Source organism: Bactrocera neohumeralis, chromosome 5 (assembly GCF_024586455.1).
Source record: "Bactrocera neohumeralis isolate Rockhampton chromosome 5, APGP_CSIRO_Bneo_wtdbg2-racon-allhic-juicebox.fasta_v2, whole genome shotgun sequence".
Lineage (NCBI taxonomy): Eukaryota > Metazoa > Arthropoda > Insecta > Diptera > Tephritidae > Bactrocera > Bactrocera neohumeralis.
In genome coordinates this window covers 22,835,146-22,849,054 of record NC_065922.1, presented here as the reverse complement: position 1 = coordinate 22,849,054, position 13,909 = coordinate 22,835,146, and the positions used below count along the sequence as shown (strand labels likewise).

The window sequence follows — 13,909 nt, the reverse complement described above, 5'->3', positions numbered from 1 at the left end:
GTTATTGAACTTGTAGGTTGTACTCCTTATTGAACGTTGGATCTAGAGACAAGAATTTATGATTCATCATGCCATTAAAGTCTAAAAATATCCGTTATTTCTTTGCTTCGAATGAACGGATATATTTGAACCGACTATAATCAAATGCTTTTTAATTCAGCTGACCTAAAACAATTAATTTTATGCACCAAGCTCTAAGTTTCATAACTAATAAATTTGTTGAAAATATCATCTAGATCCTTGTTCCAATAGTGAGAATTAGCTCCTGTTGTTGAAGCGGCAGAACTCTACTGAGTTGACAGTCCTTGGTCGGATAAAAATCCGGGTCCGTTCCGGTTACATGGATTCAACTGTTAAGAGAACGGGATTGATTCCAAAAACGATCTCTAATAGTCTGGTTTTCTGTCTCTGAATTTGTTAAATCTAATGTTCTAAGCCCGATTTTTCTAGATTTTCAATTGCCAAAGGTTTCTCGTCTTAAAACACTCTTCCTTCTAATGGCTGTTAAGTCTTGTCAAGTTCTTGACATCTTTGTCGACAATCCATAGTCTAGTCCTCTGAAAAATCGTTGATTTTAAAACTATGAACATCATCAGTAAATACTTCAACCATGATATCCAATTTAGAATCAGAAAGATTGCAAGAGGTTTTTCTTGAGGTTAAATATTACTTTATAAAGCCACGAAAATGTCTAACGAATGTCGCTTAATGTCGCGATTCTTTATAACTACTGGCTCATGGTGAAAACTTTTTATTAATGTACTAACGGGAGTTTTTTCAGACATGTGATGTTCAGTTAGGCAATACTTTTTACAAAGTTTGTCTTTTTGACTGCTGTTACTTTTGATTTACCATATATTTACTCCGTTTTATAATTTCATAAAAAACAGACTTAAGTGCTTTGAAAGAACGTTTGCAATCGTGCAAATTTATTACGAAAATAATCGTTCGGTTCTCGCGACGCATCGTATATCAATATTCGGTCTAACTTATTGCTCATCAGAGTCGGTAATTCAAACAACCATGGATCGGTTTCACATCACATTTAACCTAGTGCAAATCAGTCCGACCATTGTGGAACCATTTTGGTTTGCGGACTTACAAAACTCAACTCGTTCAAAATTGAAACCAAACGACCATCAAATCACTGTTTGGTGTGTTCTAGTGGCATATCTCCTCAAAAATCAAGCCGGCCATAATGTTACAGTCAATGAGGAACGCCATAGCCTACAGTCAACGAAACAGGCAACTTTTGTTGAGGCGTGAACTCCAATATCGTGCGATTTAACACCATAGGATCGCCGCTTGTGAGTTTTGTGAAGCTGCTTGTCTCTGCAGACAAGCTTGAGAAGATTGATGTTTTACAATATAATATTGGGTAGTCGAAAAAGTCTTTTCGCAATATTACTGACATAAGGTACCAGTTGCTGCAATAATTGATTGACATTTTCGCCTTAAGGGTGTAATTTATTTGAGCCAGCTGTGGTAGTAAATTGTCCGAAATCATTTTTAGAATGTAATGGCACATCCTTATCTTTACAATTAAGCTAAATTCGTGGCCATAATGCTAAATTATTTGTGTTTAATTTCTTCTTGAAAACCACGTATCTAAACAAAACACCTTTTAGCTTTGGAATCTGAATTTTAGCGATCAACGTAAAAGACGTTCTCTATATTGTAGCGATGAAAAGAGGACCGGGGCCTCACAAGATTTAGCGAACTGTCGTCAAATGACGAAATGAATGTTCATTATGGGAGAGTCGGCAAATCGAAAACCAATACTTAAGATTGGAATAGGGTCAAGGCTAATTGAGAGTAAATTAGCACAGGTAAAAATCTATACCGATTTTACCAACACATTTCAAATTATTAGTTTACATTTGGATAAAAAGCATAGAACTGTTAGTAAAAATAGTTTCAAAATATCAAAAAAAGTAAGATAGTGCCAGGCTTAGTTCATAATCCACTGATCTGTATTTATCTAATGCTTGTCATAACTGCCTATTGAGTAAGAGACGCTGAGATTTCTAGTCATTAAAATAGAAAATTACGGTATCCCTATAGTAGACTTAACCCTTCCTAGTTGCTAAGTGAAAACGCGCTCATGTTTTAAGATCATTTGGGCAAAACATCAAAAAACGTAGGTTAAAGGTTTGTGACCCACAAATTCCTGCCAAGTATATTCTCGGTTTTGTAGATTACATGGAAGAAAGAAGCTCATTGAACTGCTTATGATTTGTACCTCACAGAGTTCTAAGCTCCTGTTAAAGAAAACTTCGACTCAAGCTCAGTGCCGATTAATATACGTACTACAAGCTAGGCTTATCTATAGCTTACCCAGTAGATTACCTGGCGTGGCGTTGGCATGAAAAGTTAGTTATCTGTAGAACGAACTATGAAACGCTTTAACTTTCTCGGCTTATATAGTAAATCTATATTAATAATAAAACATTAAAAATGTATAACATCATATCCATGGCTTTGGTGTTGGCTTATTTGTATGTAAATTTATTTTTTTTATTTTGTTTTTTTCTGTATTTCTGTGAATGTGTAGTAGTTTGTGTAAACCTATGCAATGATATTCAACTATTTTGGCCTTCATCGAAATCTACATACATCAATGTAAACCTTCTGCTTATACCCTGCTCACCCTTGATATTTATGCATTTTAATGACCTTAATATTAAACACGAGCACAACTCTCGGGTCACCGAACGTACCTTTGACCTTTAAGAGTTCTGTTGTGACCAATTTATATCTCCTAAACCATTTTCTTATCTCCCAAATTGACATGCTATAATTTTTTCCCTTTTTTGTTATGCTTTAGCTGCTTACTTTTTTACTTAAATCCGAGTTGTTAAGCTGCGTGACGTTTGCAACAATTATTATCTGCCTCTACTTTTCTTTATGTTTTCTCAGCCTAAGCTATGCTATTCCTCGCAATCAACTATTACATCCGCCTTAGACCGCGTTCGACTTTTTTTTAAATCTTAACTACAAACTTAGCGCTGCTTTATAAGTAAATATATTAATATATTTTACTTGCTTTTGTTTTTGTTTTGCCTCACATGTGAGAGAACTCAACCCTTCAACCTTCTTACCTCGTACCTGTGCTACCTCATATGACCATCCCGCTCTCAGCACTCGCTCACTCACCGCACATAGTCCGCTTAACCTAGTATCTTCTTGAAATAGCTGACAGTTTCCGGTTTGGTCAGCACGCGATGGCGATTGGGCTTGTAGGGCGGCGTCTCGGTCTCCTCCTTCATGAAGTTGCGCGTCGGTGCCGGTGGCTCAATGGTGTGTGCAGCATGATGCTTCGTGTGCTTGCCCTTGTGTGTCTGTGTCTTCTCGAAGCGCGGCTGGCAAGTGCGATGTACACGCGTCAGCTTCTTGCCGGCGGTGGCATCTTCGGTTGTGGAGCTCGCATCCAAGGTGTCGGCGGTTGTCGCGTCTAAATCTGTATCACTGCTGCATGCAGTTGTTATTGTAATTGTGTGTGTTGACGGTGTGACGGTTGCTGCGGAAGCGAAAGCGGAAGCTGCGGAGGAAGCAATTGGAGCGTTGGTAGCGGCATCAGCTGTGGCCAAGATTGATTGTGATGAAGGACGTACATTCTCGGCATTGTCATTGTTTTGCAGTATGACTTCGGCTATTGTTGTTGCTGTTGTTGTTTTGGTTGGCTCTTGCTGCGGTGGCTTTTGTGTTGCGGTTGAGTGTTGTATTGTGTGCAACTTATCCGTCTGCGCCGTTGTTGGCTTACTTGTTGTAGTAGTAGTAGTTGTTGTTGTTGTGGTTGCTAGCAGATCTTCTGTTCCGGCATTAGTTGTCTGCACGGACATTTCTTTTGTTTGTGGGCCCCGCTTTACTGGCTTCTCAATTTCATGTCTTGAAGCGTTGTCATCAGCTTTCGTATTTGTTGTTGTTGTTGCTGATGCTTTGACAGTTGTTATTGTTTCGGCTGTTGCTGTTGCATGCTGCTTGTTAACATTGGTAGCCAGTGTTGTTATTGGCGCTGTTGTAGTTGTTGTTGTTTCCTCTGCTTTTGTTACGGTTGTTGTTCGCTCTACAACAACTTCTTTGGCATTTTCAATTTTCTCCGTAATTTCGTCTTCTTCGCTGGCAGCTTGCGCTTGTCGCTTCATATTATTCGGCTTGTCATTGCCTTGCTGCTGTTGTTGTTGTTGTTTTTGTTGCTGTTGGTGCTGATTTGTCTTTGCCGCACTCGTGCTGTCAATTATCTTAGCGGTTAGCTGAGCTGGCGTCTGCTGGTCTTGTTGTTGCTGTTGCTGCACCAGTACTGTGGATTTATCGATCGTCTCGCTTGTCAATCCATCAATGTTGGTGGTTGTCTCGGATGCTGCTGGTGCTGTTACTGGAGTTTTTGTTGTTGCCGCTTTTATTGCTGCCATTGTGGCGGTCACCGTTATTGTGGTCATCGTCTCAACGTCAGTTTCAGCACTTTTCTCGGCCATTGTGTGACTGTGTGTTGTTGCTGTGGGCGTGTAGTTGCTTGTGCTGCTGGAGTGAACTGTACCCTCAATCGGTTTACCTTGAGTATAACAGATGAACACAAAAGGATGATGGTTAAATTAATTCAGTTGGATGTAATGAATTTAATTTGACCCCAAAGGCCCAGCACTCGAACGAAGGGAAAAACTTATACTCAACTCGTTCCCAATCTGATATAGGAGAAACAACACTATGTTTGTCTTGCGAGCTCACCGCCTATGCAGTTTCTAGCGATTATGCTGTAAATAGGCTCCCAGAAGACCAAAGGCCATTCGCAAGTAAAGTTCATATTATCTTTAAAATGTCGACCTAAAAGACAGAGACTAGCAATATGAATTCCTTCTCTGCCCATATACCGGCGAGGGAGTCGTGGATGGGAAGAAGCCGATAGAGGAAAGGGGCTGTTAGCTTCGGATGGGTCAAAACTTTGGGAGGGAAGGTTGGTGGAGGCGTTTACTCTCAGATGCTCTCTATCAACCCCAGCTTCAGACTTCCCGATAATTACAATTTTTTTAAGCCGAGGTTGCAGCCATTGAGATAGCAGTAGATCTACTGCTCCGGAGTGCGGCCTCCTTCAGAGAAGTAACCATTCGCTCATATAACAGCGCGGCGATACTAGCCTTGAACTCATTAACTATGGGTTGGTCAAAGAGTGCATAACATCACTATCAATAGCCTCGTCTTTGTATTAAGACTATTATAGCTACCAGCCCATAGCGGAATCTCTGAAAATTGCAAAGCTGATGAGCTAGCAAGGAAAGTCACCTTAAAACCACTATTGGTAGAAAGGGAGCGGGTCGGTGCTTGCATATCCTGTTGTGTTTTACTACTAGATAGCAGGGCTTCGCCGAAATCATGGCATGCGCTGTCGCAAAAGGTTTTTGAAAGAATGATATCTTTGCTCTCAGTAAGGAGCTTCTCCCTAGTTGAGCGGCTTAAGGTTGGAGACAGTAAGAATTTTACCCGACGCCATCGGTAGAAGCTGTATGGAAGAAGATGAGATAACACTTCCTTCAAGACTGTCCCTCATTTGGGAGATCAAGACCTGAAACACTTGGGAGCGCATACCTGTAGACATCCCACCGAACTGGCGGGAATGGAAATTAAACGCCTGTGCAAATTTGTAGTTGCCAATGTATAAGATGGAACACAGGAGTTCTTCTCTTCCATGGCTTCACAAAGGACTACATATAGCAGTCCTCGTCCGATCTTTGGTGTACCATTTAACCTAACCTAATCTAATATGAATTCAAGCCTTTCTTCCTACTGCTTTCAAACTCACCTGAAGTCACGTGCATATCTCCACGTCCATCATGAACAGCGGATCCCGCAATCGAACTTGCGCCGTGATGTTCGTGTTCATTGTGTTTCAGCGGGGGTACATAATGCGACTTCACCAATAACATTGGCGGTATAAAATGCGAATTGTCGGCCAACTCCTTCACATGGGGGTGTGGTAACTCGTCGAGTTTACCATTGGCGTGCTGCTGTTGTGGATGCATGGGATGACCGATATTCGAAAGTGATTCAGTATCTTCGACATCAATGGATTTAGGTGCCGCATGTGTTGTTACCGAGCTGCTGGACGATGTGGAGGAAGAGTGAGTAAGAGTCTCGGGCTCGATTGTATGCGCAGATGTGGCACTGGAAGCATGTAGAGTGGTAGCTGCGGCAGGTTCTTGGGTCGTTTCTGTTGTCGAAATTTTCACTTCTGTGGCGGTTGTGGATGAAGCAAAGTCTGGAGCTGTAGTACTGCTAGCCGCACTTGTTGACGGTGCTGCTGTTGTAGAGGTTGTTGGGGTGGTAATGGTTGTTGTAGTCGTTGTTATGGGGGCCAATGTAGTACTACTTGAAGTAGTGGTAGTTGGCGCTGATGTCGTTTCGATGGTTGGCATTCTCTCAGCCATGTTTGCTGGTTTTTCTCTGCTTATCATCTCCTCCGAAGACTTCTCGGTTATGGGTGTCATTGTTCGCAAATCCTGTGGTAACACCTTCTTTTTGTGTGGCAGCGGTTCCATTATTTCGTTCGAAACTTCATCATCTTCAGGTCCCATATGCTCCAACATTTCAGGTTCGCCGCTTTGTTGTGGCTGATCGCCCATCATCATATCTTCCAGTGCCAACAACTGTTGTTGCTTCTTTGGTTTTGGTGTTGGTGGTGGCAACTGAATGCTGCTCTCATCATACTTCTGTGCACGAATCTTCTTTTGATAATCCCCACCATTTGTTATGATCACTTTCTTTGCGGCTTTCTTCACTGGTTTGGGTATCTCACCGGGTATGTGATAAATGCTCATTGGCACTGCCGCCTCATCGGCCTGCATCAGATCGTCAACATTGAATTGTTCGATCAGACGCTGTACGGTATTCTTTTCCGTTGGCACTTGTTCAGAGATGTCGCTGCTGCTGGCAGAGCCGTAAGATGTTTCTCCAAGCGGTAGGAGTTCAATATCATTATTCTCGTTGTTGTCTGTGCGTATACTGTTGATTATTTGCAGCGATTTGAAGTGAGAATTGGTTATGTCATTGATGCGTTGCGCTTCGAGACGCTCTCGTGGACAGATTAGTTCGCGTAGTGCACGATCGCGGTCCTGTGGAAGAAGGTAAAAGCAAGAGAAATGTTGCGGTTAGCATTGCTCTCACGAAAATAAATTTGTGGTAAGGGTTATTATTAGTTTGTGTAAGTTTGTAACCTTGTCACGAGTGGGTTCAGGGTAGCAATACCGAGCTCTTTCAAAAACTCTCCCAGAAACTTGTAAATAATTGTTGTTGTTAGAAAGTGTATAAATTCCTTAGATACGCAAGCTGAGTCTAAAAATTGGTATTTAAATTGGTTTAAAACATATTTAGGCGTTTGACAGGCTTTTCAAACGAAATCAAAGGGCAGTATTCGCAGTCATAAATTTCGGGGCTATATCCACTGGTGCTACATAAAACAAGACATTCAGCGCCTTTGTTGGTGTGGTGTGGACAGGCCGTTGAACAATTTTTTCTTCAACCAAACAAAATTTCAAATACAAAAACAACTTTGTTTTGTACTTACTGAAGCCGTACCGAAGCCTTTCTTGTCCGCTCCTTGATATCGGGTTTCCACGTAAGCTTTCTTACCAGGTTGAACCCTAGGCACTTAACTGTGCCAGAAGGCCGAAGATGCGTTCTTCCCGTCGATGGTGGATACTTCCTTGTTAGTAAAACCAGTTCGGTTTGGTTATCTAGGACTTATGGAGAGGCCGTTAACAGTCACCTTGTGTCCTACGATACAAAGGTACCCTTGAGTTAACTCATACACGGTATTCGGAAAATTGTACTTAATCATGAAAGTTACAACATCCTGCTCCATTATCCAGGAGCCGACTTCATCAAGCTTTTGCAAAAAATCATTGATAGTCATGAGCCAGAGAAGTAGCGAGAGAACACTTCCTTGTGGGGTGCTCCTACTCAAATTCCGTTTTGCCTGCGCGCTACCCCACTCCGACACGATGGTTCGATCTCAGAGAAGTTCGAAGATGAGATGCTTAAGGTTCGATTCAATTAGGCAACGATCGAGGATAGTTTTTTTTCTCTTCCAGATTTCTCGGGAATGTTAGCAGAACTGAATTGGGGAAGGTTTTGTGCTGGTTTATAAAGGACTTATCCAGTTTTGGCTTAGTCGTTTTAAGGCCTTGGTGATTGGCTGAAAAATCAGTGTTGTTTTATAGAACTTCAACTTTTCGACACAATTTTTGTAGAGTTATTAGTATATTGCTTTAATATTGGTATAAGTCTTGACAATATCTTTCCAGCGAAGACTCATTTGAGCTCTGGGGACCGGAAAACTTCCAAAACTCGAACAATTCGGATGCAGAAGTTGTAGTATTTGCTTGTTCTTTTCAGCTTGCCGGGTATTCATGCCTTTAGAAATGTGTTTTCAGAGGTCTCAGGAAAACTTAGGACAAATTTATACTTAGAAATGAGATCCGAAAGGTCTCAGGAAAGGTTACGTCCAATTTATATAGACATCAACAAGTATAATTTCATTTCTTCCAAGAAATATTACACTTCTGTCAACGCAGTTCTAGTCGTGGGACTAAAAAGCTGTCCTAACTGTCTTTATTTCAGAAGCAAATAGCAAATTTTAAGAAAATTTTTGAGTATTGTGGTTTTTGAATATGGGATTATATGGGCCTATTTAATTATTTAAATACTTCCAACGCAGCTCTCATCTCACTTACCTGTTTCCCCTTGCATGACTGCTTCAGCAGACCTTCCTCGGCGCAGTTACGTATCAGCTCAATGCTTGCAGTGTCAGCCATATACTGCATGGTGAGATTCGGCATATCCTTGAGTATGCAAGAATCGGCCCAAGAAGGCACTGAAGTCGCATAAAACAAAAACGAAGAAATGGAGAAAATAGGCATATAATAAATTAAGAGAGATTTATATTTTCACTGTAAACATTAATTACTCAGAAATCAAAGACTGCAGCATACCAGTAGTTCACTAACGCAAACTCAACATTATGTCGTCGATTTTAAGTTTACAACGCCACAAAAAACACCAAAAAACATCACTCAACACGGCATAACATTTACTTACCCGGCATTTCGCAGAGAAACGATGCGGTCTCGGGTCCGCCGCAACGCAACGCATGCCAGCGATAATCGCGTATGGGATCGATAACGGCGCATAGTGGTGCATCCATTAGTGGCAGCGATTCAGCCCAGTAGCCAGTGTCGGTGACCAGTGGACGGGAATTGCTAAATGTAAAGAGAACGTATATTTAAACGCGGTGGGTGTAGGTGGGGGAAAAGCGAGAAAGATGTAAAGTTCATCAGCAAAAACTGCAAATAAACCGTTGTAACTAGGTGCTACGCCGCTACATGAAAGTATGTGCGGCAAGTATGCGCGTTGCTATTAGAAAACACATAAATTGCGGTCTACTTTTAGGCGGACAGCGTATTGTATGAAATCTCATTGCAATGGCGGCGCTTAGAAGCTGCAATGCTTTTAGGCGTTTCAGCGTATTTCACTCGTAAGCCTTAATGGCTGGGGCATGACCTGGTAAACACGTAACGCACACAAACACACACGTGCACCGTGCCGAATGCATTTGTGTGATTTCAATGCGCTTTTAAACGATGGTTGGCACGTGTTTGTGTATTTGGGTTAGCGCTTCATTCACCGTTAGAAGATGAATGGCGGCGGCACTTGCCTGAGTGCTTGGCTTGTTTGGCTTGCTTTATTTCTATTTTTGGTGTCTGCTGTCTATTTGCTTTAAATGCAGTTGATAAATGGAACTTGGAAAGTAGGTAACCCAAAGGTTGCAAGCGAAAATAATTAAAAACATCAATTAAACTGAATTGATTGGTTGGAAATGAAAATTGAAAATGCAATTGAAGCTGATAAATGGCAACTTTAAATTGTGATTAATGATTAAATTAAATTTAAGTCAGTTTATGGAGAATTTTTTCAACCTAAAGAGTCGATTTCGCCAAGTCCGTGTTACCGTGGGTCTGTCTGTCAGCATGTAGGCGAAGTGTTTGTAGATATCGCAATGAAATTTTATACTTTTCTGTCCAAGAAGCAGCTCGGAACCGGCGATATCGGATCGGTATGTAGCTGCAATACAAAACTGAGCGATCAGACTCAAGTCCTCGTATGATAAACTCTTTGTTTGAAACGGCATTGTCATGAATTGTCCTAGGCAATTCTTTGGCCGGGTTAGATATAAACGATCCTAAGGTTTTAATAATTTGAACGGAGAGATGTGGAAATGCTTGTGTAAGTTCACACTGGAATACAAAGAGGCTATTTATGATAAGCGAGTATGGGACCAATATTTTCAAAGCGAATAAGACATTTCTATGGTTGTTCTTCTCCAGAAATCCCTGATAGGCTCAAGAGCCATACTCATTCATATCGGGACATCAGTACCTTCCAAGCTTCTTTGGCGAAGCTACTTTTCGAGAAAAAAAGCCTCTATAGATGGCATGAATTTGAGCATGGAAATCTCACAGGCACCCGTCTGTGATCTATCTTATGATGCACTGTCCGTTTGGGCAGCTCGAACCCCTCTGTAAATGTTGTGCGTATGCGGACGTCCTTCTCATTACGGTTGAAGGTCAAAATCGGTCATACTTAAAGCGGGCGGGAAAACAATTTTTGAGAGATTATAAATAATTGGGTTTTAGGTTTGCTGGTTGACATATCGACGGACAAAAAGTTGACAATTATAGTAAATTTGTTTTATAAGACACAATCTTTTTTGTACAAATTCATTTCAATAAATAATTTATTTTATAGCACATTTGTTTTGTATATATATTTTCAGTACTTACGACCACATAAAACGGTCCGAACTTTGCGGTCTCATTAAACCAATCCAAACAATGTCATTCACATCAAGCTCACGGAGTAGATCTCTGGTTGCATCAAATTGGAAGCTGTTGTCGACTGTAAGTAAAATTAAATTTTTTTAGTTATGCTTGAGAAATGGTTTATTATACATACAAAGGAGTAAAATATGTACGAAAGTGCCAACTTAATACTTTAAAGTTTTGTACGGCAATGAATTATTTTGCTAAAAAAGTGTTTGTACGTCATTTCGAATAAGTAAACAGTTTTTGAAGGGAGGAAACATAGTACTTTCTGTGGAATAAATACGCGAAAATGCTATAAAGAGGGAAACAATTGATGAAAATGACAGAGTAATGGGATTCTAAATTTTAGCTTTAGATAATAGTTCTTAGCATATCGTCATTAGCTAACATTCCTTCTTCCTTCCAATTTAATAGCTTACAATTATTTTAACTATTTTATTTTTTTTAGTTTTAATTTAAAACTGTCACGAGTTCTGCCCAAGAAAATAACGTTTTAATCGATATCGTGTTCGATAGATCGACAATCGAGTCGTTTAGAATAATGTTAATTCGCTGAACTATGTCAATGTCGTCGTATATCTTATACAGCTCATCGTTCCATCGACTGCTGCATTTTCCGTTGCCAATGCGTAAACGACCATAAATCTTCCCCAGAATCCAGCTGTTGTCATCGTCCAAGCCACTGCACCATACAGCAGGACGGAAATTACGTATATGTATGAGTGACTTATAGACTTTGGTTTTGGTTCGTCGAGAGAGAACTTTACTTCTCAATTGCCTACTCAGTCCGATGTAACACTTGTTGACAAGAATTATTCTGCGTTGGATTTCCAAGCTGACGCTGCTGTTGGTATTAATGCTGGTTCCGAGATAGATGATATCGTCTACGACTGCGATTTACGACTGTCAACAGTGACGTGGGAGCCTAGTCGCGAATGCGACGACTGTTTGTTTGATGACTGGAGATATTTCGTCTTGCCCTTGGACAAAGCAGAACTAACGACGCGTTTGTTGAGGCCAATGATATCAATATCACCGCACGCCAGCTGCTGTACATTCTTATAAAAGAACTCAACTCTGCGGCTCGAATAATTTTCTCCAGCAGTAGATTGAAGAAGTTACATGATAAGTAGTCACTTTGTCTGAAACCTCATTTGGTATCGAACGTTTTGGAAAGGTCCTTCCAGATCCTGAAGAGCTTTTGGTCAATTGGTAATCAATGTCAGTTTTCACAGCCGTATTAGTTTTGCGGCGATACAAAATTCAGACATCGCGGCATAAAGGCAGTTCTTTTTCGTGCCGTCAAAAAACGATGGTGTGAGTTGATATTCGTTTTCTCGCGTCTTTTTATTTGATGATTTTCTGGTCATTTTCCATTCCTAATCCCACACTTATACGGTTCAATCAGTTTGTTGACGGTGGGCTTTAATCTTTCACACAATATTATCGACAGAACCTTATATGCGGTACTATGGAGGCTTACGGTATTTGGCGCAGATTGTGCGGTCTCCCTTTTTGTGGATTGGGTAGAACACACTTAAATTCCATTCGTCGGGCATGCTTTTATCCGGCCATGTATTTATATATAATACTGTTATGCTTAACATAAATACATAAAATCTAAATACTCAAAGCCTTGTTTGGATGATATGTTCGCGGTATTTGACTATAAACCAAAGTAGTTTCTACTCGCACATGGCTTTAGACCCGTTGGTTACAAGCTTTTCATTCCCACCTTCATCATTTATATTTTTTTCTCAAAGTTAATTTGTCGCCGAGTCCTTCATGCCACTTTCAGCTTATTGTCGTTTACTATTATCTCTTCTTTGCCGTCGACAAAGTGTCAGTGCCACTGCCACAACCTTAACACCGCAGCAAAAAGGGAAAAGAAATGTAAAGGAGGGAACAGTTCCAACGAAATGAATTGTTCCTAATATAATAACATTGAAATTTCTTCATTAAAATATTGCTCCTGTGTCACTTGGTGCCAAGTCTAGTTTATAGGTGAATCCCCAGGATCTCAACCAAGTTAATTAAGCTTCTGGCGCGTTATTTTCGATGTGCACTATTGAACATAATTCCTGCCTAGCATACATTTTTAATGCGTGCTCAGCAAATCTTATTTTTCCTAAATCTTATCTTTATAACGACATTTGCATGAGCCGATCGCATCCTTTGGAAAACAAGGTATTTACTTTTGTATATGATACTGTTCTGTTCTTAATTGGCGTAGACACCGCTTACGCGATTATAGCCGACACTGTTCTGTTAGCTCAGGAAAATTCAACATGGTGATTAATGAAAAAGAGATAAATGTCGTAACTGATCCATTTCAGTACTTCCGTGGACGAAGAAAGGATCATGATGAAATCTTCATTTGATTGAAACGAAGTTATTAGTGAAGAACTGATCGAAGCATATGAAGAAATAAGATATTTCGTTGGTGACCAGGGACATACGAACTATCGCCTTTGGATTATTTTTAGTGATACTAAAAAAAAGGAAAGAACACGGAACACGTTTTATTATTTTTTCTGTTGTTTAATTGAAATGGATTTATTTTAGAGTTATGAAGGTTCTAAAATAAACTCAGACAAACAGATTAAAAGAAACCATTATCTGGAGAAATGAATTTTACCGCAAGTCTCGTGGTGCTATGCACAAACATCCTCTAGCTTAATACAAAAACAAACAGCAACAAAGGTACAAAAATCACTTGACTGCTATCACTTTGCGCGACCTTTGCTGAAATATTCAAATTATCGGAAGTCGCCGACACAACTTTCTCCCAGTTTTCCATGGACATTTTTTTCGCCGCTTTGTGTCCTTTATCAACGCTGCTGACACAGGCAAGCGCTGCCGGTTAGGAAGCTGTCACTATGCATTATTGCAGTTTCGCGAGCACATTGGAAATTTGGGCGTATGCTAGTGATAGGTCGAACGCTTTGTCGCTTTGTCGGCGCTTGATGGCGTTTTGGCTGGTAAAAATTGCAAACAAAAATTGATAAAAATAGAGTGAAAGCGGCAAGTGACTAAAG

The 13,909-nt window shown here is 40.4% G+C and overlaps 2 protein-coding genes across 10 annotated transcripts in view; one reads left to right on the top strand and one right to left on the bottom strand.

Moving 5' to 3' along the window:
* Positions 1-398: 398 nt before the first annotated feature.
* The window catches only part of LOC126759941 (mucin-5AC), a 129,590-nt gene continuing 116,079 nt past the window's right edge, over positions 399-13,909 (bottom strand). For all 6 annotated transcript variants that reach the window (XM_050475181.1, XM_050475177.1, XM_050475175.1 and 3 more), the window contains exons 4-8: positions 10,830-10,944; positions 9,088-9,248; positions 8,724-8,863; positions 5,795-7,103; positions 399-4,552 (exon numbers count right to left, since the gene is read on the bottom strand). In XM_050475181.1, the coding sequence (XP_050331138.1) occupies positions 3,171-4,552; positions 5,795-7,103; positions 8,724-8,863; positions 9,088-9,248; positions 10,830-10,944 (3,107 nt within the window). In that variant the 3' untranslated portion in view covers positions 399-3,170. The remainder of the gene's footprint in view (positions 4,553-5,794; positions 7,104-8,723; positions 8,864-9,087; positions 9,249-10,829; positions 10,945-13,909) is intronic.
* Positions 10,856-13,909, top strand: part of LOC126759943 (monocarboxylate transporter 5) — a 272,426-nt gene continuing 269,372 nt past the window's right edge. For 3 of the 4 annotated variants that reach the window (XM_050475193.1, XM_050475192.1, XM_050475182.1), the window contains exon 1: positions 10,856-10,946. The gene's annotated coding sequence lies outside the window, so the exon portion shown is untranslated. The remainder of the gene's footprint in view (positions 10,947-13,909) is intronic. The other variant, XM_050475185.1, reaches the window with a different exon arrangement.